This window comes from Pollicipes pollicipes, unplaced genomic scaffold (genome assembly GCF_011947565.3).
Source record: "Pollicipes pollicipes isolate AB1234 unplaced genomic scaffold, Ppol_2.1 Scaffold_4881;HRSCAF=5763_pilon_pilon_pilon, whole genome shotgun sequence".
In the NCBI taxonomy this organism is placed as follows: domain Eukaryota; kingdom Metazoa; phylum Arthropoda; class Thecostraca; order Pollicipedomorpha; family Pollicipedidae; genus Pollicipes; species Pollicipes pollicipes.
The window spans coordinates 27,037,054-27,064,719 of NW_023596576.1; the positions used below are offsets into that span (position 1 = coordinate 27,037,054).

Consider the following 27,666-nt stretch of genomic DNA (forward strand, 5'->3'; position numbering starts at 1 on the left):
AACGAGATCTCGTCGAAATCTGTCATGGTTTGCAGACTGGTTACGTGCAGAAGTGTAACCAGTGTGGGGGTTGGGTGGTGCTGACGAGGGACAACTGATGGGCAGGTCAGAACGAGATGACTCCAGTGAAGATGTTTCATGGTTCTGCATACCTAAAAAGCTTGTATCCAGTTGACATCGGGGGTGTCTGCAATGTGGGGGGGGGGGGGAGGGGGCGGCAAGGGTCAGGCCAGGGTCTTTCCCCTATAAGGCATATGGATTCCCTGGCTGCAGCCGCGCCCCCATGGCAGTAACGCCCTTCCCCCCCCCCCCCCCCCTCTCCCCCGTCTCATCTTTGGTCCCAGAGTACCAGTCCCCTCCCCGGTCATCGGTTGCCCCAGACCTCAAAACCTGATGAAGCCGCTGCATTTCACAGGCGAATGCAATCTTACATCCAGGTGTCAGTTGTCCTTTAGTAAAGGCCCGCTGGCAATAAACCCACGACGTTTTGCTCACTGGAGTTGTACTAGTTCCGATATCCTGGCCGGACCCGAACAAAGTCGTGCGATCGCCACAAGGGTAAGCCGCTTGGGACCCTGTACGCAGCGCTCATGTTGGCGATAGGCTCGTTGATTGGCGGTTATAGCGCAGGTCGCCCCCGACGAGCCGTCGCTTACTGCCCGGGTTGAGTTCTCATCGCGGTACCAGTGCACCGGACCACCAAAAGCAGAATACTCCAGCCCTGGAGCAAGCAGCCAATGCAACGGCACTACAACGAACGATGCAACGGCTCGCGTTTGGCCTGTGCTGGCTCAACGACATGTCGTTTTGTGCGAGTTGTCATTAAGCCGCAGTGGCATCCACAGAGCTAAGAGAGAACTGCAGCCATGGCTGATGAGGAGGAAGATCTGTACTCAGGGTACGACTATGATGTCTCCCTTGATGCAACCGAGATGGAAAATGATGAAAGTTTTCAGCAGGCTGTTAAGACAAGCACTGGCAAACGACCCACCGTAAGTACTGGCATGGCTCAGCTATAAACATCTCATCTCATCTAGGGTGTTCCCGGAGTTTTCTAGGACAACATCGTTTCAGTGCATGTTCGATAACAACAGCTGCTCATGCCGTGAATCATAGTGATCAAACTTCAACTCACGCATGCACGCACGCACGCACGCCAGCACGCACGCATGCACACACAAATATATATATATATATATATATATATATATATATTGTCACGGCTGTGTTGCTATGATGAGTAAGCACCGTCCAGCCTGGTGGCGGCTGCAGGTTAGCCCGATGTGACGCCCGCTGTGACGCCCGCTGTGACGCCAGCTGTGACGCCCGCTGTGACGTCCGCGTCTGTTTGGCAGACGACAGCTCGGCTGGCGACGGGCGCCGCCGGCGCTCGGCCGGGCACGCAGGCTCGGGCCGGCCTGCGCACCGCCGCCCCGCCCGGCACGGCCGGCGTGAGTGCCAACGTCGGGTGCGCCGGCGCCGAGCTGGTGCTGAGGCCATCACCGACTGGCTGAAGTGTGCCATGGCGGTGACACCTCACCGGCGGACGCTGACGTTCCGTCCGGTTGCAATCATGTCTGGTGTGGCCCCCGACGTGTCTGTGCACTTGGTTTGCGGTAGAATGCCGGATAGACGGCTGGTAAACGGGTAGAAAGGACTGGTGGATGTTTGATTGACGTCGTGACAAGTCGATGACACAACCGCCTGGCGCAGATAAGTTATCAGCAGGACAGATCCGCGCCATGCTCGCCTCTTGGTGCGATAGGTCCGCAATATGAAAGTTCCGTGTCATGAAGGCCGTCTGGTCGGACTGTGTGGCAGGTCTAGCATGTGACCGCATGACGCGCTTGACGTGCGGATGTGACAGGTGCGCGGGATGACAGCCGTCGCTCGGGCCAGCCAGGACGACAACCGTCCGATGACGGCCGTCAAGGGCGCCGGGTACTCCTCAGGAGCCGGCACCCCGGGTCTGGAGAGCGCCAAGCCCGTACTGGAGACACAGGTGGTCGACACGTACGTCGCATCTTGTCAGTATTCTCTATGCTACACAGCCGCCGACTGCTACCGATACTGCACCTCAGGATGTTACGCACCTTCTAGTACCGTTAGCGCTGATCAGGAGTACTGTACCTCCGGCTGGAAGTCCCGGTACGGTACCGTCGGGGGTGCTCCCAATATTGGGCCGGCGACCATCATTCCCGACATCGCACCGTCGGTCAGTACGATATTCCCGGTCCTAAGCCGCCATCGGCTTCCCTGACGCACCTCTCGCCGCCGCTACCGATACCGCGCGCCCGTCGCCGTGCCGTGCCGCCGGCCGCCGTTACCGACATTGCATCGTGCGCCCGTCGCCGTGCCGTGCGCCAGGCCCGAGGAGAAGATCCGCCAGCTGGAGCTGCGCACCATGGACCTGGTGGAGGAGTCGTGCCTGGCCAGCTGCCGCAACGACGATAAGGTGGCGCTCGACAAGGCCAAGGAGGCGTCGGCCAAGGAGCGCACGTTGATCCGGTACCGCGAGCAGGCCGGCCTCATGGAGTCGCACAACATGGAGCTCACCTTCCTGGTCAGTATCACTGCTGCTGTCGCTGTGTGCTGGCTGGCCGACCTCCGAGGTGACCTGCCGCCACGTGTGGACAGCTGGCAGCTGCCGGCTAGTTGGGACTTGACCGGCTAGTGTTCTCCTGGCCACCCGCATCGATTAAGTTTAGCAGCGGAAGATGAGAGTTGTATGTGCATGAATTAAACGCGTCCGTGTTTGTCCGTATTTGCAGGTGTTCACGTTGGTTTGCTACTTTCCTCAGGTGCTAACCAATTTGGCGCACCAATATGCCAAGAACGAGCTATTCACGGAGGCTCTGAACACGTACGACGTGATCACAAAGAACAAGAGCTTCAACAACCCTGAGAGGCTAAAAGTGAACATGGGCAACATCTACTATAAGATGGAGCAGTATCCTAAGGCTCTCAAGTACTATCGCATGGCCTTGGACCAGGTTCCCAGCGGTCAACAATCGTCCAAGTATGTTTTAAGACAATTATGTACATTTATTTAACCTGCATGTGAGGATCTTTTGCATCTGAAACCGTGTTGGTGCGTTTTCGGCTCTTCCTCAACATTTTTGAACTCTTGATCCTCATTATTGAGCCTGCACAGTGATTGAGCTTCCTTTGGGGTCTCCCAAGACCCCACAGACTCCAGTCATACGGGCGACTGGCGATTATCACCGGCATGATGCATGCCTACGCAATGTTTCACAAATTGGTCCAATGTTACAAGGAAACTCGACTGTTAGCAAAACAATGTGATAGCTCGGAATAGTTTTGATAGCAGCGAGGGCAAGTTGAATGCTTCCGTTGTTGAAAGTTGAATGCTTCCGTGATCGCCAAAACGCTTGTTCGTTGAATGCAACACTCCTTCATGGAGCGCGGCGTTCGAACATTCAGGTGCGATACAAAGTCCTTACGAGCCAAACCAACAAGATCTGTCATTGGCAATGCCTAAAGAGACGACAATTTTTACCAAGCACTGTAATGCCTAATGTTATGAAATGTTATGTTATGTTATGTTAATGCCTAATGTTATGTTATGAAAGGGTAAGGACAGCAGTATCCAACTTCCTTCTGCAATTGTGATCATAGTTCAACCCAAGCACCCCTCAATGTTTGCTTGTGGTAAGTGTGCGCCTTTTGTCTTAACTAAAAAATAAATCAAACACAATCTCGTTTTTTGTGTTTTAGCATTGCTAAATTCAGATAATGTGATCACCTGCAGACTACGGCAACAAGCGACTTTCCATACCTACACCAGATCACTTCAGCATAAAGCGTTAACTTATTTCCACGTCAAGTCATAACTGATGGCCTTGTTTCAAAGGTTCGCAGCGCATAAACGTGGACAGCTGGCGCCCCTTGATATATGTTTAGCTCTGTGTACTGCTTCTTTTCTCTTTTACTTGAAAATATTGATTTGATTGGTTCCCAATGAGTGGGAGGGTCTTGGCATGACGTCAGCACCCGTTAGCTTGACTGAGGTCATGCAAGGTTATGTACTGTCGCTCTCAGCTACTCAGAAACGCCAACAACGCGATGTGATCTCGTTTGACCCGGTGGGATAGGTCAACTGCACGGTGCACCGAAAAATGCTGCTGCTTAGAGCTTAACATTACGCGCCGTCAAGTTTTTAAGTTTTGCTCGAGGAGGTCGTGTTTTTGAAACAGAACCATACCGCGTGCCAACGAGGGTTAAGCTTTGTGAGGCGTTCCGTAGCACGAACATATAACCCGTTTGTTAAGGTGTGGGCGCGATTTGAGTAATGTCGGGCCTGTAGAATGTATCCAAATATATGTATTGGTGTCCCTCACAGGATCAAGATCATGCACAACATTGGAATACTGTTTGTGAAGATGAGTCACTACACAGAGGCCATCACCAGCTTCGAGTTTTGCATGCATGAGAAGCCGTCGTTCCAGACCGGTGCGCCGCTTTATCCGTCTGTTCCTGTCTTACTGCACGGCTAGCACTTTCACTCGATAGATAAGCAATGGTTGCTCTGCGTGCCACTAAGGCAAGACGTGTCTTTGCGGCATTGTTGGACTTGCTATGCTTGTTCGCATGACTTTAAATGTAGCTTTAAACCGAGCCTCAGCACAGTTTGTGAACAGACTATGCTTGCCCGCCACCAAGGGAAGGTCACCGATTGCCGTCGGCAGCTGGCGTTTTCGGTGATATTTGTGTGTCATGGCAGGCCTGCACCTGGTGGTCTGCTTCCAAGCCATGGGAGAAAAGGAGAAGCAAAAGGACGCCTTCGAGAAGCTCCTGAAAGTACCGTTCGATATGGAAAAGGAAGCTAAATATAAAGATCTCGAAGTGCGTGCAGGCTGCGCCTGACTTTCCCCGTTCCACTGCACCAGGGGGACTATGCTTGATGGGAGTTGCCGATCCAGCAGTGCACATGAACACAGTTTGCGCATGCTAGTTTGCTCTCTTAATTAACACACACAAAGGTGCAATGAGCTAGACAAGTGAAGTTTGTATCACTAGGATGGATTGAGCGTCCTCTGAACCTGTTATCCTGGCACATGCGACCTGCAGCTGCAGCTGATGCCGGAGACCTCGCCGTCGCGGGGCGTCAGGCCGTCTCGTGCGTCACACTGCGCCCATCAGTGCGGCGTGTGGCCGTCATCGCTGCCCGTTCCGACCTCAGGAGGAGGCAGAGAAGGACCCACAGACGTCGCTGGTGCTCGAGGTCATCAAGAACGACCCCATGCGCAAACAGGAGCGGCGGCTGCGGAACGAGGCCGAGCAGTGTATCCTGACCGCCTCCAAGCTGATCTCGTCGACCGGCGACACCCCCGACGAGGTGTCAGCGGCCTACGACTGGTCAGTGAGGGGGGGGGGAGGGTCTACCCGACGGGCGGGCGCAGAGGTGCGGCCGCCGCCGGCCTCCGGCGATGTCCTCGCCTGGCCAGTCCGTGGGCTGTGCGCGCCGCTGTACCGTCCGTTCGTCGCCGAGTGCGCTCCCCAGCCGCTGACTGGTCCGGACGGGACGGCGGCCGCACTAGACGCCTGGAGCGGCGGGAGGAGCACCGCTCCCTCCGCTACTCTGGCTACATTGGTGCAGCCTGACACCATGTTGCAGTTATGCGATGGCTGGCCGCTGGTGCCCGCCCGGTGGTTGGAAGAGTCGTCCGGAACGGTCCGTGGCCATGTGTGAGGACGGTTGCCGCGCCTCCGGCCCATACGCGGCTTCCAGCCAGTTTCCATCCGTGGTGACCGGGTGGTGGGCAGCGGGCGGCCACACCCAGAATGGCCTGTTTCCGTGGGTGGAGGCTGTGGCCCGTCTCCCCAGGTGCGTGGAGACGCTGAAGAACTCACAGCACGCCGAGCTGGCCAGCGATCTAGAGATCGACAAAGCCGTCATGCACCTGCGCAGGAAGGACTTTAAAGTCGCGATCGACACATTGAAAGTGTTCGACAAGGTGGAAACGAAGGTGGCGTCCCACGCCTTCACCAACCTGGCCTTTCTCTATTTTCTGGTAGGTGGTATCCCGTTGCCTTGCTGCACTTGCGGTACTTTCTGGCTAGATGCGTACGTTTATGGTTCATCACATAATTTCAGTTATAGTGCGGCACCGCTACTGCGCCACATTACACAGCAAAACCTAGCTTTCATACCGATTTATTTGGGTTGCATTGCTTTGGTGCCATGCCATCGTCATCAACATCGGGTAAAGGTTTTCGAACTCCACTCCATTTATGTCAGGCGGGGTATGGGGGCGATATGGCTAGCCGAGCAAGACTCCCATCGGCGTCGCTATGGCTGCCGGCACCTGTGCCGCCCGCCTGACACACCGTTACCTCGCGCCCCAGCGGAAGGAGTGGGAGGAGGCGCAGCGGTACGGGGAGCAGGCGCGCGACGCTGACGGTTACAACGCTCCGGCTCTTGTCAATCTGGGAGACTGTCTGCTCCAGAAGGGCGAACTGGAGAAGGCCAAGGAGTACTACGTCTGCGCCCTCGACAATGACGCCTCTTGCGTGCAGGCGCTCTACAATCTCGGTAAATACAGTAGCCACTTACGTGATGCTCTGGTGCCTGGGCAGGCATTGCGAGAAACAGTGATGGGTTGATGCCATATATTAATTCCTGTCACGCAGGTTATGGATGCATGCGACGTTGCTGTCAATGCCGATCTCGACTCCGTCCCTTGATCTTCGGGTGCTGGCGCCTTGTGACCGATTAATCCCATCCACTGGCTCAGTCGCCATCAGCTTGGCTAAAGTTTCTGATTCGGGTTGTTCCGCTCCCGTCCGTCCAGGTCTCGTGAACAAGCGCCTGCGCCTGTATCAGGAAGCCAAGGACGCGTTCATGAAGCTGCACACCATTGTGCGCTCACACCCGCAGATCATCTACCAGATCGCCAGCTGCTTCGAGCTGCTGGGAGACGTGGACCAGGCGACTGAGTGGTAGGCCGCGGGCGGTGTCGCCGCCGCGGGTCGGCGCGGCCGGCAGTCCGTGCAGGCTCTGGTCGACGTCCGGTGTACAGATGATGTTTAGCGATGATGAATAACGCCACGCGGGCTAATGTCCCAACGGCAACATCTGCCTCACGTACGTTGACTTGGAGATGGGTCCGTGTGGGCGTGTCGGTGCCGGGCGTTACCAGACGGAGTCTGACGGGCACCAGCGGACGGGCCTCTGACTAGGTCGGCGCGTGCGGCAGGTTCGTGCAGATGCTGAGCCTGGTGCCCACCGACCCGGACACGCTGTTCCACCTGGGCACCCTGTTCGACAAAGAGGGCGACAAGCAGGGCGCCTACCAGTACTTCTTCGATGTGAGAGAAGTCGCCTGTCGCATTTGCGGTCGCACGGAGCCACACTTCCCGGCAATGATGTGTTGTGCAGGCGTTTGGCTGGCAGATAATCGCAGACAGTTATCCGGGATGTTGGGAAACTTCCGGAATGACAGTCGGCACTGCCAACACGGAAAATTATCCGCGGTAGTTCTCGGTACCGAGGAGAAACCCTACAGATTTTAAGAGCATGGTGATTGACACACATAACGGATTTTTTTATTTTCTTTTTTTGCTATGCATGGCTATGACCGTCGACGCACAGCGCACGGGAGACGAATCTGTGGAATTCCTGACCTGCCGAGTGTAAATGGAGAATATTCTTAGTGATTATCGGAGGGGTAATTATTCGTATAATAATTTTCCTTCGGCCGAATGCGCCCTGCGGCGACAGTGTCCAGATGCACTCAGTTCGGCCTGTCCTGTACCTTAGTCACTGTCGCAGATGCCAACGCATCAATGCATGGGACACGGTTAGGCCGCGGCTGATGCGTCTCGCCACCCCGCCGGCAGTCGTCCCGCTTCTACCCGTCCAACCTGGAGGTGATCGACTGGCTCGGCTCGTACTACATCGAACACCAGGTGTCGGAAAAGGCCATCATGTTCTTCGAGCGGGCCACGCTCATCCAGCCGGCCGAGGTCAAGTGGCACCTCATGATCGCCTCCTGCTTCCGCCGCGCCGGAAACTACCAGCGCGCGCTCGCCAAGTACAAGGAGATCCACATGAAGTTCCCCGACAACGTCGAGTGTGAGAGAGCGCTGGGGTATGGCCCGGCGGCGCGGGGCAGGACATGTCACTACGTACAGGCCGGCGCCGCGCGAATGCCCAGCGGGACTCCGCCATCCCTGAACATATGGCTGGGGACACAAGGGAGGAGGCCGCTGCCTGGCCTCGTGAAAGACGGTCTGCTGCGGCGTGTGAGCGATATCAACTCCGGCGCTGTGGATATGTAGGTCCTCGTTTATGTGCCTGTCTCTTCTGCTGTGCTGATCCGACGGCTTTTCGCTCATGTTACGGCAGGTCTGAAGTTCCTGGTCCGAATCTGCACGGATCTCGGCCTGGCCGAGGCGGCCGACTACGCCATCGAGCTCAAACGGGCCGAAAAGTCCAAGGAAAATCGGGAAGAACGAATGAAGAAACAAGGAAGTGAGTTCTTTTCTCTCCTTGCTTATATGAGATGTCGCAGTACGGTAGTTTTGTTCTATTCTAAGCCTTGCTGTGTTCTTTTGATTGACGTAACTATGCCAGCATTGTCTCTTGATAGGGAGGCTTATCTAAGTTACACATCACGATCGCCTAAAAGGTCTCCAAGATTGTCTTCAGCCATGCAGAATCAAACCACGCACGTCAATGACAGCTGGGTAGACAGGGGGATCGTCACCAATTCAAAGGTTCGGAATTGGACTGATGTTCAAGATCGTTCTCACACAATACTCCTGGGTATGGTGTCGAAATCTTCTAGGTCGGGCTCCCGTCCTCAATTCCCCGGCAGAGCCCGCGGCCGTAAGATCAGTTCTGCGATGCGATGCGATATTTTGTATGCTTAATACGAAAACCCCTCAAACTCATAGAACCATAATCCAACTGAAGTGTGTTTACGTAAAGCTACGACACGAAATATTCCCCTTATTGGTGGGTCCAACAACTTAGCGTGGGAGCGAAAATTAAGCCAGCTCCCAAGCATCGGTTTTTCGGCGATTAAGAGGAGCGTTGTGCAATGAGCGAGAGGTGCATCACCGAAAACAGCAACGAACTTGATAATGGGGACATACGCCACTCACAGCAACTTTTGGATCCAGCCTGCTAATTACGAACTTGAATTTCTACATTGTGCACCATCCATCGACTAGTGCGCACAACTGACTATTGATACGGAAAATGGAATGAGCGCTTTGAAAATGTATTGGCGAAAACAACAAAAGCGTACTTCGAGAACTTAAATGTGGACACTAACATAACATTTGGAGAGGGCAATAACATAGCTTTGCCTAGTGTCTGTTTTCTTCGGCGGGAGTCGTCGTCCTACTCCGCCTATCCCCTACACTATTACAAGGTATCTTAAAGCACTTCAGGCAGCATGAGAAAACTGAGTAAAGTTCACAGTGCAAATTTTAATCTGGTGGAAAACCCGACCAAATATGAGCGGATTCCGATTTTTCTCCATGCATCCCTCTAAGTGATGCATCCCTCTACGTGAACCGTTCGGTGGGTTTTGATGAAACTTGGCCGACCTACGTTTACCACGTTTCTGGACCCAGTCGAATTACATTTGCTTGCTGAAAAGTGGCGATATGACCAGGTTTGCGTACCCTATGCACCTCAAATAAGTTGAAAATCTGCACTCTGCAGCTCATTCACGGCCGTGCATGCGGCGCATCGTTATATGCAGCGGTTTCAAACGTGCGACGTGATATGACCTGCAGATATATCTGTGCTTCTTGCAAAGGCCGTTCGAGGTTAAACTGCCAGTCTATTTCACCCACGAGACCCGAATATCATGAACCAAGATGAATCTGCTGGTCATGAGTAATTGGTGGTGAAACGGTAATTCGCGGTTAGGGTTGCATTAGGTCGAGTTTGGAAATCCTCCGCTCAATGCCAGCAGATCTTTGCGACCGCGCCAGTGTCTTCATTGTACACGGGAGTGGCACACTGAAGGTCAATTACGGTTGAAGGCGTGTTAAGGCATCGAATCACACTGACAACACGAATAATTCGCGTTACCCCATGGAAAATAAGATAGTGGCATGCTTTTGATTCAGTCTGCTTCACTCTGTGAATATGCGACAAATTTCTTTGTTGTTCTTCACCTCTAGCTGAATTAGGGGCAAGTGGACGTCACGTGTTGGGACGTTACGTTGAACAAAGCGTGGGCAGGGCATAAGATTTTCGCCTAGCGTAACCAGTGCGTGACCCGGGGAAGGACGTTGGCAGGTGACCCAAAATTCGTAACAGTAACTGGCCTAAGAGCAGTAACAGTAACTTGCACAGTTAATTAGCCTAGTCGTTTGAGCCCTAAAGAAAAGTTAACGGGATCCGAGCCATGGGAAATTCCGCTTTCCGAAATTCCGAAATTCCGGAAATTCCGGAAAAGATCTGCCCCGGGTCATGAACTAACGATGCGAACGGTGCGTAACTGATGATTGTTCTGTTTGTCGTCTCGTATGGAGAATAAATGATGACACGAAGACTGGCGCGGGTCTCCGCCGGGTGCCGGGCCTGGAGTAGCCAGTAGAAGCCGGCGACAGCAATGTCCCCAGGTGGAATAGCGCTTGGGATCAGTGACTGTGATCTCGAGACCACACTTGGGATCAGTGACTGTGATCTCGAGACCACACTTGGGATCAGTGACTGTGATCTCGAGACCACACTTGGGATCAGTGTGTGTGATCTCGAGACCACACTTGGGATCGGTGACTAATACTCTTCCGTGCAGTGCTTTGATGTAGTGTGACTGCATCCCGTGGCCGTGCAGTGTTTTGCTGTAGTGTGACTGCGTCCCGTAGCTGTGCATTGCTTTGCTGCAGTGTGACTGCATCCCGTGGTCGTGCAGTGCTTTGCTGTAGTGTGACTGCATCGCGTAGCTGTGCAGTGCCTTGCCTTCGTGTGACTGCATCCCGTGGCTGTGCGGCAGCGTCGTATCGGTCCGGACTGCACGGCTCGGCGACCAGCATGGACAGAACGCCGTCGGCGTCCTTGACCCAGGCGACGGCGCAGCCCAGTCCGACGGACGCCGGCGGGGGCACGCCGCCACCGCAGGAGGAGGAGATCGGTGAGCCCACCCGCGGCTCGGCAAACTGGCGCCCAACGTCGGACATGACGGAGTGTCAGCCAAACTGTCTCACATAAATCTAGTGCAATGACATTAGTGGACAGTGACGAGAAAAGCGTTAGTTATGCGGCAGGTCTGTTTATGGATGCGTATACAAGGCATCCTTCACAAATCTCCCAATGAACAAGTTTAGAAATCCCTCTCGGCTCTCAGTAAGTAAGCTCTCTCCCAAGCGCCATCCTGCCGTGCTCCATACACATCGAAATATGGCATATGGCCTTACACAGCACAAATACTAAATATCACTGCACTTGACTACGAGTGAGCCGGTGTCCGAGCTTATGTTAACGTTCGCTGCCCATACGTTTGACCGCGGTATCCATGGCATTCGTTTCACGAGTGCTTTCTGTGACTTACTTTCTTCGAATTGCTTTTATCGTTACTTGTTTTCCATTCGAGCCCGGATTTCGCCTGCCTGCCAGTCATCATATTTTCAGATCTGCATTGCCAAGAAATTCGTTACAGGCCGTTATGTGTTCTCACGTTGACCTCGTTACTCACTGGCCGGTAGCCAGTGGCCCGGGCAAACCTGGTTATGCCGCCGGCTGCGCTGCCCCTGGACCCGTGTTCACCTCTCACCAGATCGCCGACCTCTGACCCGCGTCCGCAGACGCCAAGTACAAGGATCCGCTGGGCCCGATGCACCAGCGCATGCTCAAGGAGGGCAAGGGCGGCGACGACGACTGGGATGACGAGATTGGAGACGACTTGCTGCCCGAGTAGATGCGCACGATCGGAGCGCCGCCACAGGGGGTCGGCGTGCCGGCGGCCGTAGTCCGGCGGCGGAGCAGCAGGCGGCCGCCGGGTGGGCGCCGGGTGCACACTGCGGATCTGTGCCAAATCTGCACGTTGGTGATATCGGTGCATGTTGATGGGTGTTCGTCCGAGTGGAGCCAACCTCATCCAACCTTTGGATAAGGGAACATTTACGTCGTTGTGTTTTGCTGAATGGTCATTGTTCACTAGTGGTAGCTCATCTCGTGCAGTGTGATGTGAGAGCACTGAGTGCTTGAGGCCGCCAAGTGGCCACCTACATGAGTGATATGATTAGATGTGCAGCGCGTGTAGCTGGCGTAATTTTTGTTTACATAGCTGTTGCAATGCCTTGGTTGAATTCCCTTTGTTGGTTGACAAAATGTCTTGTGGATGTGATTCAAATGCAATGAATGCTCCCTATCAGTGCGCACATTCTGGTTGGTTACAGGGGCAGCTTATCCCAAATATGCTCTGCCACTTCAAGACTCGCTAGTTTCCGTTATGTTCCAGTAACATGAAATAAATTTTTATAGACTTTGGAATCCAGATCATTGTGGAATATGCTTGTCTTACTGCTGTACCCGGGTATCCATGGTATTGATAATGCTCGCGTGTTTATGATACCCAGCGATCTAGGCCGTGAGAAAGGAATGCTGCTTCCTGCTTGTTCTTGGCATAAATGTCGTCATGTTTCCATATTGTGTTTGGGTTCCTGCCAAACGCTTGAAGCCCATGTTCGTGACAAGCGTCTGTAATTCTACGAGACTTTGCACTGCCTTGATGCGCCCTCCATCCATGAGCCTGGTTCACTTCAATTGTGTCTTCATACTGGATGGGTTGTTTAATGAATTGAATGATTAGTTTTACCCCGTGGACCAAAACGATACAAGACGTTTCACACTGCACAAAAGCAAGATTTCCGGGCCCATGTGGAGTCTATGTTCCGTGTGAGACAAACATGGTCATGCTGCAGCACAGGCCTCTCTTAATTATCTAAAGGCTGTGGTTGAGACACTGGCAATTTGAGGAGTTCTGTTCACTTTAAACCTTAAATATGACTGACACAAGACAGACGCTGTTGGCTCTTGAAAGCACGTGAAACATTTTTTACGACCGGGCCGTGTGCCACGAAAGTCTGGGTTTTTACATCTACCGATTATGGAACTATAAGTCGGGCGAAGAATAGATGGGGTCATGCCATGAACACAATACCCATCATGTGTATGGTCTCTGTTCTTATGCGACTTGCGCATAAGAACAGGCTGATACGACCTGATAGGCTGCAGTTTGTACTGACTGTCACACTCACAAGCGGGCCAAATAATAGCCTTACGCCGACGTGGATTCCCATCCGTAATATTACGTCCTATAAACTTTCCTGTGGCTGTAAACATCACTGCTACATATCTTAAAAAGTCGCTGAATGCAACAGAATGACGCATGCTTTATTTTAATATTGACTATTATCTGGGGTTTTTTTTTGCTTCCATAATTCTGATTTAGCCCTTCTGTTCGTGATTCAGAATCTGAATCTGAATCAGCAAGATAGAATGGCCTAAATCAAAGACCGGTTTCACTAACTTTGGTAACCAATTTCTCGGATTCGCATCACTAATCGGGTTCCAAAACTGCTGAGTCAGCATTGATTCGAGGCACGCCAAGACGAATCAAGGACATGTCTGGCCTCAAAAACACCAAAAACGTAATAGTCGTTCAGCACTAAACACGTCGGAGGGTTTCCGGGGAATCCAACAATCCAGCACCGCGCCCCGCCGAGCTGCGCTTCCGACGAACGACAATGTACTAAATCACAGCTGCCGTATGACCGGAACAATCGTCTACGTGGCAGTATATCATGTTGTTTTTTTTAATCAGTAATTTTACGGTTATATTCAAGTAGGCCATTGTTCATCTTACGGCAGACAAAGGGCGCAGTTTATTCAGGGGTGTACTCTGGGGGAACCACAGTCACATGCCCCCCCCCCCCCATCTTTTACAGTTTTCACATTCATTAAAGGGAATGGTTTACATTTGAAGACAATGAAGCACGCATCTGATATGATGAAACAAGTTCACTTATGACTATCGCTATTCTTTTTAGTAGGCAAGACTGCTTAGAAACACAATTTCTCTGTTAAGTGATATGCTCCTCAATACGTCATCATACCTTGCACAACATCGATGGAATGCCAATTGACGGCCGTCATGCCTGGAAATCGTGCTCACGAACGTCCGATATGAACGACACAGCCATATTTTTATTGGCCTTGATCGCCGCATGGCTTATGGGACACGGGCATTTGAACGACGTTTTATGGCGTCATGAATTCTAAGGTGACGTCGAAATGCTTCCGAAATGGTCTCCCCATCTTCGCGGATGTGTAGCTCAGGAACTTGAGGGGTTCAAGTCTTGTTGACAGCTCTACCCAAGTCGAGAACGGCAGGGCTGTGAACTGCATCGAATGATGTTCAAAATGCCTATTTCAGTTCAAAACCTCATAGAAATCTGGACCACTTCCTTGTATGTGCATTTTACTGAATGCTCAAAATTAATAATGATGATGGTATAGTAAATACGATGGCAGGTAAAAAGGGAGATTAGCGCGCCTACAGCTCGACAAAAATGAGCTTTCATTGACAATGGCGAGTTGTACCCCCATAGTGAGATTCTGCGCACGCTTCTGGCTTTATTTCCTGCAGGGAGAAATGCACAGGCTTTTACTCTTACCAACCGCATAACGGAAGTACTGCGAATATGACAACTATTTTTATGTTTGCAGACAGGCCTTCAGCTACATATGCAGCGGTAGCTTTGGAGAACACGCGGGCATTCGTTTTTTGGGGAAGGGGAGAATTGACTTCCGCATGGACCCTTTCAAATGGTACCGCCTGCCTCACACTGGGATAATTATCTCACCTGACTATGGAATGTTGCATTGGCGTTTTTTCCATGGAGTCGGTTGCATCGCAAACAAGTCGAATACGTAACGCGCTGTAGGAAAAATACCCTCGTCTCTGCTGTTTCGTAATTTGTGATTGCGATGCGACAAATGTCTGCCCGTTTTAATCAGTTAGTGTTTTCTATGGCTACTTTCACATGAGTTGCATTCCTCATGTAAGAATTATGCATCAACGTTGACATTGTAAAGGTTGACGTACTGTCTGAATGGTAATGACTAATGGCAAGCATACCAGTCAATCATGGACAGGCAGGCACGCAATCACAGCAGTTTTGGTACATTGTATCACTGATGTGAAATGGCCCATGCATACCTCACAAGACCTGTGCTACTTGACAGGGAGAAAGGTGACGTCACTCAAAAATATTTGGTCGACAGATACAACACTTGCGTTGGCATAATCGACATAAGTACTTTCCCACCATTCAGTGTAGCGGTCATAGTCTGTTAACAACGTGAGACTTTTGCGCACATGCTCGACGATCGTTTAGAGTTTGCAACAGCATGACAACAAGTAAATGTGCCTGGCTCACCTGGGACGCGTGCACACGCAACCGAAGAACACTGAAAACCAGTGTGAACTATGGGGCACTACTGTGCGTAAGCTGATTGACCCAAGGGTTCCACGCATAAACTTCGGGTAAACCGCGCGGATGCTAGATGAACATTTACCACTACTCATCCGACTCTTTTCTAGATATCAGCATCAGCAGTCAATGGCAGTCAGCCCTGTCAACACCTAGCTTCCTAGTTCACCTAGTTCGCTGACCACTAGTTCACAGATGTCTGGACGCAGACACATCAGCTGGCGTGTACATTTCGCTGGAGTACACAGTTCCCGGATAAATCGGCCAATGATGTTCAACCGAAGGCTATTCGACCGAATTCGAATACAAAACAAAAGCTTGACTTGGCAAAAAAAAATAGGACTTTCGCTTGCGCATCCCATCGCTGCCATCTGTGAGTGAGGAAATATCACAGCTAATGTGACAACGACGCTGAAAACAGAGATGTACACGCGCAGACGTGTTTCTGGCATGTGCAGGACTCCCAAAAGCAGCGGTGATCTTGTGACGTGCAGGCAGCTGTACCCACACCGTGCTGAGGCGGTCGAGCGAGCCATTGGAAGGGACTCAAGATTTGGTGGTGCAGCGCACCAGTGGTGCACATCCACTGATGTACCGCTCACTACAACCTGTTATAGCACCCAGATGGAGCTCATCCATCCAACATGTCAATTTCACTCCAAGCGAACTGAATGCATATCTCACCTCAATCACCCCGAGAACGGACTTCCGCCAATCGGGACGCAAGAGTTTAACGTCCGTCTGTTCAGTGTGAGCACGGGTGCAACGGATTCGTGGAACGTCCCTCGACAGGTGCCGATCTTTTAAAGCGGGTTTTCATATTTGTATGGGGTTTTGGACTGAAACGGCCATCTTGAAGATCGCTCCGTGCAACTCGCAGCCTTGCCTTTCTTAACACCTAAACCCCTCTAGTTTCTCAGCTACATGGCAGCGAAAATGAGTAAATTATTGTGTGTAGGCTATTTCGTGGTCACCAAGCACATATGAAATCATGAAACGCCATTGAAATCCTTCCATTCCATTGGCCATTTGGCGATCAAGGCCAAGAAAAATACAATCGTCGAGTCTTTCATAACCTGGCCCTTGTGAGCACGATTTTCAGATACAATGGCGATGAATTGTTTGACTGTTCCGGTGGCTCAGTTGGTTAGGGTGCCTGCCTTCCCATCTACCCGCGCGAGGTGGCGTGGGTTCGAGTCGCTTTGAGCGCTCGCTATTTGTCCCCAACAGCTATGACCAGCGGCCGGTGGCAGCGGTCGCGCTAAAGGTCAGTTGACGTCAGAGGGCGGGACGGACCGTGCCGAGCATCGCGGTTCGCCACTAAGTTCTGCCGATGCCTGGAATTGCGCGATCAGATGGTAAGGGGTCAGGGCCCACACAACAAGCATTCATCAGCGTGAATTCGGATCCCAGAAATCCATTCATTCAAAGGGTTCGGATCAGATCTTGAAAAATAATGTTTTTCAAAATTGGCTCTCAACCAATGTTGTACAAGGTGCGATGATGAAGTCAATGACGTATTGAAGAGTATGTTTACCAAGTGGATAAATTGTGGGGTCTAGCGCAGCCTTTTGCACTAAAAAAAACATACTTATAGTTATAAGTGAGCTTATTTCACAATATTTCGTGCTTGCTTCACTATCTTTAAATGCGAGGCAGTTCTTTTAATTACCACAGCCGAGTCTTGCATGTCATGTAGCGATCTGAAGAAACAGTTCTTACACTCATGGACCTAAGCCGTTGTTCTAATGTGGTGTAGTACTCTACCCTTCTTAAGAAGTTTCCGTTCCTCCAAATATCCGCCGGGTGGTTGGAGAGCTATCTGGACGGTCATTCGCAGCGAATGAAAATGAGAAAAACGCTGCCTTGTCCCTAAAACATGACTATCCGCGTATTTGGGGATCCGACCTTGCCTCTTTGCTGTGTAACATAACCTGATTGACCTCACTTGCCACACCGTCTGAAGCAACGGCTTCCGCGTAACAGTCGCCTGTTACGCTAACAACACGCAGATCATCATCATCGGATCACGAAGCAGGCTGTCGGATCTGCAACGAAGATGGCCGTGAACACAATGTGCAGGTGGTTTCTCCAACACATGGTGGTGAATACTGGTGAGGTGGAATTTTTACCTTATGGAGACAGGAGCGACCTCAGCCACCCGTAAGTCACCCACCACCCTGCCGTGTTTATGGATGAGAATCTCCGATGCTCAGGCAAAGAAGACATTTACGGGCGCCTATCATCATTCTAGGCGCTCTAGGAGCGCCTAGCACGACCGTAGCCAAGTTGCAGAACGCATTCAACTTTGCAGCTAGGGTTAATCTCCGGACGACGTAAATTTGACAATGTCCTACGGCGGTTTGACTGGCTTGACGTCCAAAAGTATTTGACTTCCTCCATGTAAGCCTTTTACACAAAGTATTGACCAACGGGAAACCAGATAGGTTGTGTTTTCAGCTCTCCCTTGACCATCAAAACACCGAGCAGCATCCGTCAATCAAGCCATTTGTCTCTTCTATGCCCTAAATACAAACATAGAACGCGAGTACACGTCTACCGAGTTGCACATATGTAGAACAAGAGCGTGTCGCCAGCAATGATATTGCGAACTTGTATCTCCTTTCTTCCAAGACTGGTGTCCATGACATTATTTAAACTACCGACGGGTTGTGATTGTCGATGTACGTGTTGACAAAAGTCTATAAATGTCCAGATAGTTGGAATGCCTGACATAGTGCAGTAATAACAAAGCATATACTCAGGCCTATTATGCTGCGTTATCATCCTTCAGTATACTAGGAGCCACTGGTTAAGCGACGTTACAGAGCAAACACGGTTGCATTGTCAATGCTTGACCTTTCAAGCTGAGCATATGAGTACGAGTGAACAAGGTCCAACCTCGTTCATTCAAAATCATAAGCACACCTTCAGACGCCGGGTATTGACAAAAGAGCCAAAACCTGCTCAATGACGTGGTTTACCTAGCACCTCCTGTATAATGAAGGTCGATAACTCAGCATAAGAACTCTGCTCACCATGCCAAAAATAAAAAGCAGGAGTAAAAGGTTTCTAGCTCAGTTAGCCTTCGACAATGTGCAAATTACAAACAAGATAACTGACCCAAAACAAATTATCCGCAATGTTAAATTATCGAGCATCGATATGTCGACATAAAATTTAGGCGAATGAAAATAGCACGAATAGAAAAGCACCGAATTGCCAAAGCACCGAAAAGCTTTTTGTCGCAACTTGAATTTGACGACAAGCACGCAATCGGATGTATAATCGCGAACGGCCAAATTGTGGACTTATTCGCTGAAAAAGTGTGAATTGGACGATCACAAAATATCTGAAGTTCTAACATCGTTCGTCGTAAGAGGCCGTCCGTAGGTAAAGTTATGCTTTGAGGGGAAAGGAATTGGTGGGGCGTCACCAATGCTGCTAAGGTCATGAGGTAACCCATTTAACCCATTACATTTAACTCATTAACCATGGAAACCCATTTGACGATAGCGGAGGATTGGGGTTGGAAATTCACCAAGTAGGTACGTGTGGCGCTATTTGTGAACGACCATTTGGGGGTCCACAACCAATAGGGTTATAACCAGAGACAAACTGGTTATGCCCAGCGGGGCCGGGCACTGAAGAGCGCCCTCGCAGTCTAACCTATGGGCCCCTGACAACCGCGTGGGAGTCTCCGAGCAAATTTTAAAAATCGAGGGCAACGTGGAAAGCAATCTGGACTTAGCGACCAAAGTGACCCGGTTAGTGGACATATAAGGCCCCAGCAACAGCGTAAGGCCTCTGGGTAGAGTCGTAAGGCCTCTGGAAGAGCCTTGAATCTTTGCAATCGCCGCCCCAATCAGTGAGGAATTATTTGTGCCTGCTCATGGGCACTTCACTTTCGCTTCTGACTTTTTTGGGTTGCCTGAAGACCCAAAGATGTCCAAGTTTGTTGCGTTTGTGTATAATGGACGCTGAGTCCGCTCGGCCGATTGTCGGCCACCTCGAAGCTTATGGGTCACTTCGGGACCCAACGTGTGCCGTCGTGCCACCCCCACCCCTCCCCGCTCTGGATTCGCCACTGTGACAATATAGCATGTCTATACGCCGTGCGTAATAAATTCAGGCAATGTCATATTGACCTTGACACCAGCTGAATGACATTGAGGCACTGTAAGCAATCCTAGCCTCTGAGGTCACTTGCTCCCTCGTGACTTGTCGTGGCCGGTATAGGATGTTTGATTTCGTCAATCGTCTCGAAACTGGTGACATCAGGTCACAATCTTCACCGTGGCAATGTTAACCTTCCAAATATGCCGATGCTGATTCGTGCGCAAGATTTTACAAGTGATAACCCATTTATCGAACTTTTTTTCGCTAAGGGAATCAGCATTGGAATGGAAGCTACGTGAAGTTCCAAAACGTCGGAGACCGCGGCCAGGCAGTTCCAGCTTATTTGTCTACTCCTTTTCATTTAAAGCAGATTGTTCCAAACCCTCGTCTGCAATGCAGACCTACACAAAACCTAAACTCTAAGGGGGCTGCCTCACTTCGCCTAATCAAAGAATCAGTAATCTACTGAAAAAATAGCTGCGTGACTGTTTGTTTGCTCGCGTATCCTGCCGCAGCTACAACATAGAAGTTTAAATCTGCCAAAGAAAAAATAACAAGCAACAAATGTACATGTGTTGTGCTTTTAGTCGGTGTGTGTGATCTTTTCTTCTTTTTGGGGGGAGGGTCGGCCACACGATGGTCAGCATGCATTATCTCGCCAATAAGCTTGTTTGCACCAATGTGCATTGAAAACGGAATTTTCCAACTTCATCGTTACGTTTAACCACACATGTTTGCGCGGGTGCGGTAATGTCGAGTTCGCTGTTTGGTTTGTTTTCACAGCGAGAAGCCGCGGTGTCTAGTTGGTCTCAAACTCCGATATTTTGTACTCCGGTGCAGACGTGTGCCTACCTTCAACACTCGCTCGGGCGTCATCAGAAATACATCCAGTGAGGTGAGTTAGCTAGCAAAATTTATCCAACACGATAATGCACGTGCACCCGCCGGCAAATAGGAGAGTGCATTCAAGACAGGATTTTTTCAACGTCCCCTTCAGTGTGATCATAGGGTTGATGTGGGATGGACAATGTAGCATTTCGTCCATTTTTTTTATGGCCGCGTCGCGAAAAGACAGCCCGATATTGGATTCAAATGCCATGTTGCCGAAATGCGCAGGCAACTGTGACCTCTGTCGGGAGATATTCTAAATTGTCGCCGACATGTGCAGGCAATTGTGACCCTTGTCGAGTGATATTCGAAATGTTCCCCATGTATTTGCAATCCTTTAGTATTTGTCGTTTCCCCATGCTGGATATCTAAACCTTCTTGATGTCAATGAGGAAAGCCTGAATCTGTTTTTTGCTTTTCTTTTTGGCATGTCAGTTCTTGAAAACAACCGATTTGTTATGACCGTTATGCCAGAAATGACCGAACGTTAATTTAGCAGGAGGTACTGGTTGAAAGGAATATCTAACATGTCAAAGTCAATAGCATACGTTACCAAGCTACTCGTCGTTTCCAGCGATGCTCACGGCGCCCCTGGACATGAGTGATGTTGGAAACTCCCAGCTTTTTCATAACACATTTCAATGGCTGTTTAGCATCTTCTTTCAACCAGTATGCTTCCCGGTATATTGAAGCTTGTTTTCAACATGCGAGCTAACAAAGCTCTCGCCGCGTTTAGCTAGAAAACGTGTGCCCCGCCAGGCGGGCTCATCACGCCACAGCCACTCAGCCCAATGCGTAGCTTCCGTTCCATAAGCTCCTCTTGTCCAATGAGTTCCTTTCATCAACTCATCTGCCCTTGTTGAACTCGCTGGTTACATTTAGTTCGTTGCTGTTGAATTAGATACGTTTCAAGCTGTTAGCGAAGCGGTGAGGCAAACGGCTTAATTTTACCATGACGGCGAGAGAGAAATTCCAAACAAAGTAGCAAAAACAAATCCCATTCATTTTCTTACAGCGCTATTATCTGCACGATGATAAATGTCACCTGCTCTTACAGATCCTGCTCATTTTAGCGCTGACATAACTATCTGCTGCTTCATGCCCTGTTCTGAGACTTAGTGGCACACTTAGATGAAAAATACTGCAATATGTTACGCTGACGTCATTTCCGCTTCACCTCGCTAACAATTGCCTTACACTGGATTTCTGTTATCCCTCAGGGCCCAGATTAAACATTTATTTGGAAGTGGTGACAATTACAAAACATAGTCCATCAGTCAGCCCTCAAAAGCAGTTTTCATAAAACCACGCGTTTTGGGGCATACAACAGAGTGGCGTTATCTTTGCACGCCCATACACTTCCTTTCACCTAAAGGACGAAATGTTACCAGATCAGTACGATTCATGATATTAGCACTAGATTTAAATCCCACATATGACCTGGCCACCGAGATCTGACACAAACCGGTGACCTGGCTTAAAAGTTCCAAATCCATGCTTTCCGCTGGGGTGTGGGTGACCTACCACACACACGAACTCGGATACCCACGCAAATGCGTCGTGCCCGTCTATCCTCAGCTTAATGCATGTTGCTCGTTCTCCGCCGGTACATAAGGTTTCTTAGACGCCGACTCCGGATGTGCTGCTTTCATGTGCCAAATAATCTGGTAACAGCATGCCTGGCTTGGACCAGGTGCAGTGAGTGGCTTTTCAATTTCAATCTTTCAAGTAAAACGTCTCTCTGCGCTTCCTTTTTAGCAGCTCGATATGGGCTGTATTGAACGAAAGCGTAACAGAATCGTTGTTATATCATCCAGCCTTCAGACCATGCAAAAGCTGACCAAACTAAGTGATTCATATATAGTGCATTATAAATACAAATAACAGATGGCCCTCTTTTAGCTATTCCCCCACGTGATCTGTCTCCTGCACGGCAAATTCGCGTCACATTGTTCCAAGAGTAAAATCCCACAACAAAGGTTTGCTGGAAGAGTTAGCGCCCTATGCAGCGCATGCAAGGTTTCAAGTGCAGAGTGGTTAACAAAAATGGACAGTTTTGTGCGGGTTCTTATACAGTCTAAGCAACCATACCGCACAGTCAGTGCTCTATCACACTTTGTCCCCTTCGAGTTACCGCACTACGGTGCGTTGTCTGGCTCGCCCCTCCCCCTCCCCCCCCCCCCCCCCCCCCCCAGCAGCGGATGGATCGAACGCTGAGCAACCGAGACCAGGCACGACGCAATACGGCTATTGGTCGTGCCTGGATGGGAACGTGTGGGCAGGCTGGATAAGGCTGTGCGCTGTGATCCTGTTGCAGCTGGCTTTCGGCGTCAAGGAAGCTTACGGTCGCAGAGCTTTCCGTGCGCCACATTATTGGTCTGCCCTCCCACGAAAGGACGAACAAATCGACCGCTCACTGTCGAGAAGTCGAGGTAAAGGTGACCTCGGGAGAGCAATGCTCTATCAAGCCGAGACCCACCACCTTCAACGAACTGGCGTTGGCTCTTGTTTAAAGTCGCGGTGTAACGCGACTTAGTCTGCGTTCATAGTCCGTTGCCTTCAGCGGCTGGCGTTGGCCCTTGTTGAAGCGTTACCTTCAGGGACTGACGATGACCCTTGTTCATAGTCACAGTGAAGAGCCCCGTTACCTCCAGGGACTGGCGATGACTCTTGCTCATACTTGCGGTGAAAAGCCCCCTTACCTTCAGGGATTGGTGTTGGCCATTGTTGATAGTCACGGTGAAGCGCTGCCTGAGAAGCGACTGCTGCTGGTGGTGGTCTGCAACAATAGCCACCATTGCAGACCTGCGGGGATCCAGGTTTCGTAAGAGCATGACGGGTACGTCTTGCCCGAACACTAACTTGTGATAGCCGTCGTCATGGCTCCAAACTGCTGAAGTCCTCCACTGGGTAGCTGGAGTGCACAGTCTCCTCGAGGTCTTCACCGACACAGGTTCTTGTCTATCCACGCGTCCTCCCTAGCGGCTTAGAGTTCATATTATCAGCATCAAAGTTTCTGTGCCAGGGCGACCTCTTCGCTGAGCCAGGTTGGGCTTCGCAACATTCGTCCGGGTTTGGAAAACCTTGACCAGTTGGCCGTCGAGAAATTCTTTGCTTTCGCCGGAGGGACGCTTTGCTTGACTTTCTTGGCTGTGGATCTGGCCGGTGTCAACTGGCAGGAGTTAGTTGGCGGACTAACCTGCTGTCTTGTCGCCGCGCGCAGACGCTGGTGGTGAGATGCCCGTTAATGCTATACTAGTCACTTACACACTGTGATTATGTAACGCCGCAGATAAACAGCCGCGAAGAATACCCTGGAATCAAGACTTGGACTGGGTTGTTATGCTCAGCTGATCGTGGTATTTTGGTTTTCATTATATCTTCTCGTCACTGTCAAATAAGCCGTTATTTAGCACGCGGCACCCGACATTCTGCGTTGCTCCAAGTTTCAAATGCTGCGGAGCCGACCGCCGCCAATACTAAGACTGCGGGCAGGTTCGCTCGCTCTGCACCTCGCACGGCAGTCCGATCTGGACCAGTAAGACCATAATCTTTCTCTCGTCACGTTGATTTAGAACATATGAGGCTTCGGGGTCTGCCACCGACGGTTGTCGGGTTATTAGAAGCCAAGCGACAGCTTCTCATTTATCGCATACGGTGGCGTGCAACCACAGTTACCTTCTTCCACGATGATTCATGGATTAAGAACAAAGTCCTTCATCTCTCCTCTGGCAGCCGGGCTGCCTTCCCAGTAAGTCCCTGAAATATGTCCACTCCCACACTTGTTGAAATGTTCCTGTGCCTGTGCGCAGAAACCTGCTGTCCGGAGGTGGCCCCCGTGAAAAAAAAATGGCTGCCCACTCTTCTGTGAGTTTGAGGTGCCGCCCTTAGTATGAGTTCGGGTAATACGCACCGGTTAGCCGCAACAGCCGCAACCGATCACAGCCGGCCTGCCCGCCCAGCGGCAGCACACGCTCCACGCGCACCACGCACCGTTTTGATGAATGGTAAAGTACGCATGCGCGTTATGTGTTTACAACCGCCCACGTGACCTCGTAATGATCGCCGCACACTAGCCAGCGTAGAAATTGTACGCAGTAGAGGCTGCGTGAAGGTGAGTGGGTGTGCGGCGCGCAGATTTCTTGGTAGGGGAATTAGTGATTACCAACGTTAACTGCGTTACATTGTTTTGCTTTTCGCTCATCGCTGGGCACTGCCGTCGCGGTGGTTGTCACTTCCTTCCAATCGATACCTGAGATACTATATTTTGTACTGGTGAGGTCAGTCGACGTTCCTCTGGCAGTTTTGCAACATTGAAGGCTGATGGTTACTTTTGACGCGTTTTATTTGCTTGTTATTGCCGAAAGTCTGATAAAACAAGATGATTTGTCGGTTGGGAGTTACCTAGACGAACGTGGCGCGACGTGGGTGGTGTGCTCAACGTGTTTTCATGATGAGAACTCTGACCGTGGTAATATTTGTTTGTGGCTAAGAGGCATGCCTGGGACACTTCTCATACTTGTTGCACTACATTTTACTTTTGATAGTTGTAGTTTTTAACTTTGTGTGTTGTTCACTGTAACCATTTGGTTATGGGGGTTTCACATCTGGATCATGAGAAGTTGGTGTTTATTTATTGGTGATGATCAGTGATCATAGGCATTGCTGATTTCACTGTTGTTTCATTTTGAGGAAACCATGTGATGTAAGTAATTACACCTTTATGAGACTTTTGGTGCAGGTATTTGCTATATTCAATGCAGCATGTGTGTTTTATATTGATCAAAGGGTAAGGATGGACATGATGAGGTTGTACACAATATTCCCAAGTATTTTTGAAGGGTCCAGTATTTAGCACACCTTTTCTCTTAGACATAGCAGAAATATGTGCTTGGTGTAAGGCTGAATTAACATAGACTGTGCTGACATGCTGACCAAGGATCCACTGTATTTGTATGTGAATCATATTTATTACCTGAATATCAGGGGATTGTCTAGACAGGCAAACTGGATTTCATATGAAGTCACTGACAGCCTGGAAGAGTGCAGCAGGTAGAATCATGGCAGAACTTGTCAAAGCCACTGAACAACATACAAGGAGAAGGCAGACAGAGGTTAGATGATTTCTCATGGACCAGCTCACCATCAATATTCAAAGAAGAAGTAAGCAGTTTGTGACATATTTAATGTCTGGTCATAATAAAGCCTCTGCTTAGATTGCAAATCTAATAAATGTGTTAGTAAGAATGCAGGGAAAATAAGACAAGAAAAAATAAGTGGGATTGGCAAAGAACATTAAGAAGCAAGCCCAAGGCCATATGGCACATCATGGATGCAAGAATTGACATACTAATGCTAATCAAAGATTTGATTGACTGTGTCCATGAAGCAATCAAAACACATCAAGCATTGATTATGGCAAAAGAACAGTTCCATGATGAGAGCAAACTGGTAAAAGACCAAAGGGCTGGGGAGTTTACTGACTTCACTCTGACTGAAGAAAGCAAATACCAGATTTGTGATCATGCAGACCATTGGGTGTGCTCCTGAAATATCATTGGGGAGGGCTCTTTTTTAAGGAACCCCTCAAGGTAAGGAAAGAAGCTAGGTAGCATCCCAGCCATTTTGAATGAAATAAGGATGGAGCAGCCAAACCACCATTTAGTTCCTTCAAGATAAGTTGTATGTAAGGTCATGGAATCTGTGGTTGGTGTAAGGTCATGAGGTCACTAACCTGTTCCATGACCTGTGTAAGGTCATGGAACAGGCAAATGATCACCAGGTTAGGACAGTCTCCTCTGTTCATACCTATGTGGCGTTGTTCAAAAACGGTCAGTTGTCACAATTGGACAGCTGTACCAAAAAAAGATGGCGAGCACCATCTGGATATATTTATTTTGATTTTGACAAAGCATCTTACTCTGTCCCTGATCAGCAGTTGCCCTGCAAATTGCCAGCCCCCTGAATGCAATCATGTTTTTGACAGAATGTGATGACTTTTGACATTGATTTGAGCATTTCTTAAAAGAAGACTGCACAGTGTTACAACACCTGAACTGGTGTTCAAGTGGAGTAGAGCTACAAGCAGATCTCCAGTGCAGTTGTATTGGGCTGACACTGTTTCTCTCTTATATCAGTAGTCTGCCAGTTATCATCAGATCATTGGTGAAAATTTTTGCCAAAAATACAAAAATGCTCAGCAACATGACAACCTTGGCGGATGTTCAAGAACTACAAGACAGCAATGTCAGAGCAGGTCTAACATGGTCAAAGCAAATGCCAGAGCAAGTCAAATATGGTCAAAGCAGTGGCAGCTACCTCTCATTGTCATTAAAGCCAAGGCCATGTACATGTGACTCATGTGTTTTACATCTTCTTTTCAAAGTGTCTTTTTAGCAGTGTCCATGTTTTGTACTCAGTGAAAAGCTTGATTGAGATCATAATATTTTCAAACAAAGCTAATGTCAAATTCACAACTACCATTTTGCTTCAAAGCCATCACAGCGTGTACGTCATCACTGTGAATCCACCACATAAGTTTAAATTTAGCCATGCAGTCTTATATTTTGATTGTGTGCCACACAAAGTCTAAAGCATATGTGTTGTCATATAGGTATTGAGATTCCAGACAGTTTTTTACAGCCTGGTGACATGCAGTAGAAATGGTGAAACATCTGTAATTTTCATTGAAGAATACATGTTTGGTTTTACCAGTAATCCGCGTGCCGTTAGTCCCCAATCATTATTATTTGCTCATTTTGGTGGAAGTGTGAAGTGGTGCAAATGAGTCATTTCTCATAGTGGGGTCATACTTTTATATCTTTTGATTGGGGATTTTCAGTCTTCAAACTTCACAGCATTCGTGAATTATGAGAGCAGTCACTTGCTTCCCTACCTCACACTGTTGTAGCACCCTGTATGCCTAGATATACAACCACCTGGCGTGCTGCTGGTACCTGGCATGTGCCTGTTCTCTTCCCACCTTGTGTGTGGCTGCTGTAGCCGTCTGCGCGCGCCTGAGCTCGGGGTGCGTTTGTGCTATTGCAGCGTGTGGCAGGCAGCTGCGGCCGCGTCTGGTGACGGGCCGCCCGCCGCCCCGGGCTGTCCGGCCGCGCCGCCCCGCGCCGCCCCGCGCCGCCAGCCATGGCCGACGCCCAGGATGACGTCGCCAAA

General features: G+C 50.0%; 1 protein-coding gene across 1 annotated transcript; it reads left to right on the forward strand.

The window, feature by feature from the left end:
- The first annotated feature begins 1,862 nt into the window (after positions 1-1,862).
- On the forward strand, positions 1,863-12,635 carry LOC119101307 (intraflagellar transport protein 88 homolog). Its single transcript, XM_037224598.1, has 14 exons — positions 1,863-2,013; positions 2,368-2,563; positions 2,802-3,019; positions 4,364-4,473; positions 4,745-4,866; positions 5,204-5,379; positions 5,849-6,035; positions 6,370-6,556; positions 6,816-6,963; positions 7,221-7,332; positions 7,864-8,098; positions 8,372-8,497; positions 10,986-11,123; positions 11,794-12,635. The coding sequence occupies exons 1-14, from the start codon at positions 1,877-1,879 to the stop codon at positions 11,904-11,906; spliced, it is 2,205 nt and encodes a 734-aa protein (XP_037080493.1). The 5' UTR covers positions 1,863-1,876; the 3' UTR covers positions 11,907-12,635.
- Positions 12,636-27,666: the final 15,031 nt, after the last annotated feature.

Bases quoted from the DNA above. Each gene is read 5' to 3' on its own strand.
- LOC119101307 (XM_037224598.1), top strand. From the start codon at position 1,877: ATGACAGCCGTCGCTCGGGCCAGCCAGGACGACAACCGTCCGATGACG. The intron at 2,564-2,801 runs GTCAGTATCACT...TACTTTCCTCAG, and splicing joins ACATGGAGCTCACCTTCCTG to GTGCTAACCAATTTGGCGCA. The intron at 4,867-5,203 runs GTGCGTGCAGGC...TTCCGACCTCAG, and splicing joins CTAAATATAAAGATCTCGAA to GAGGAGGCAGAGAAGGACCC.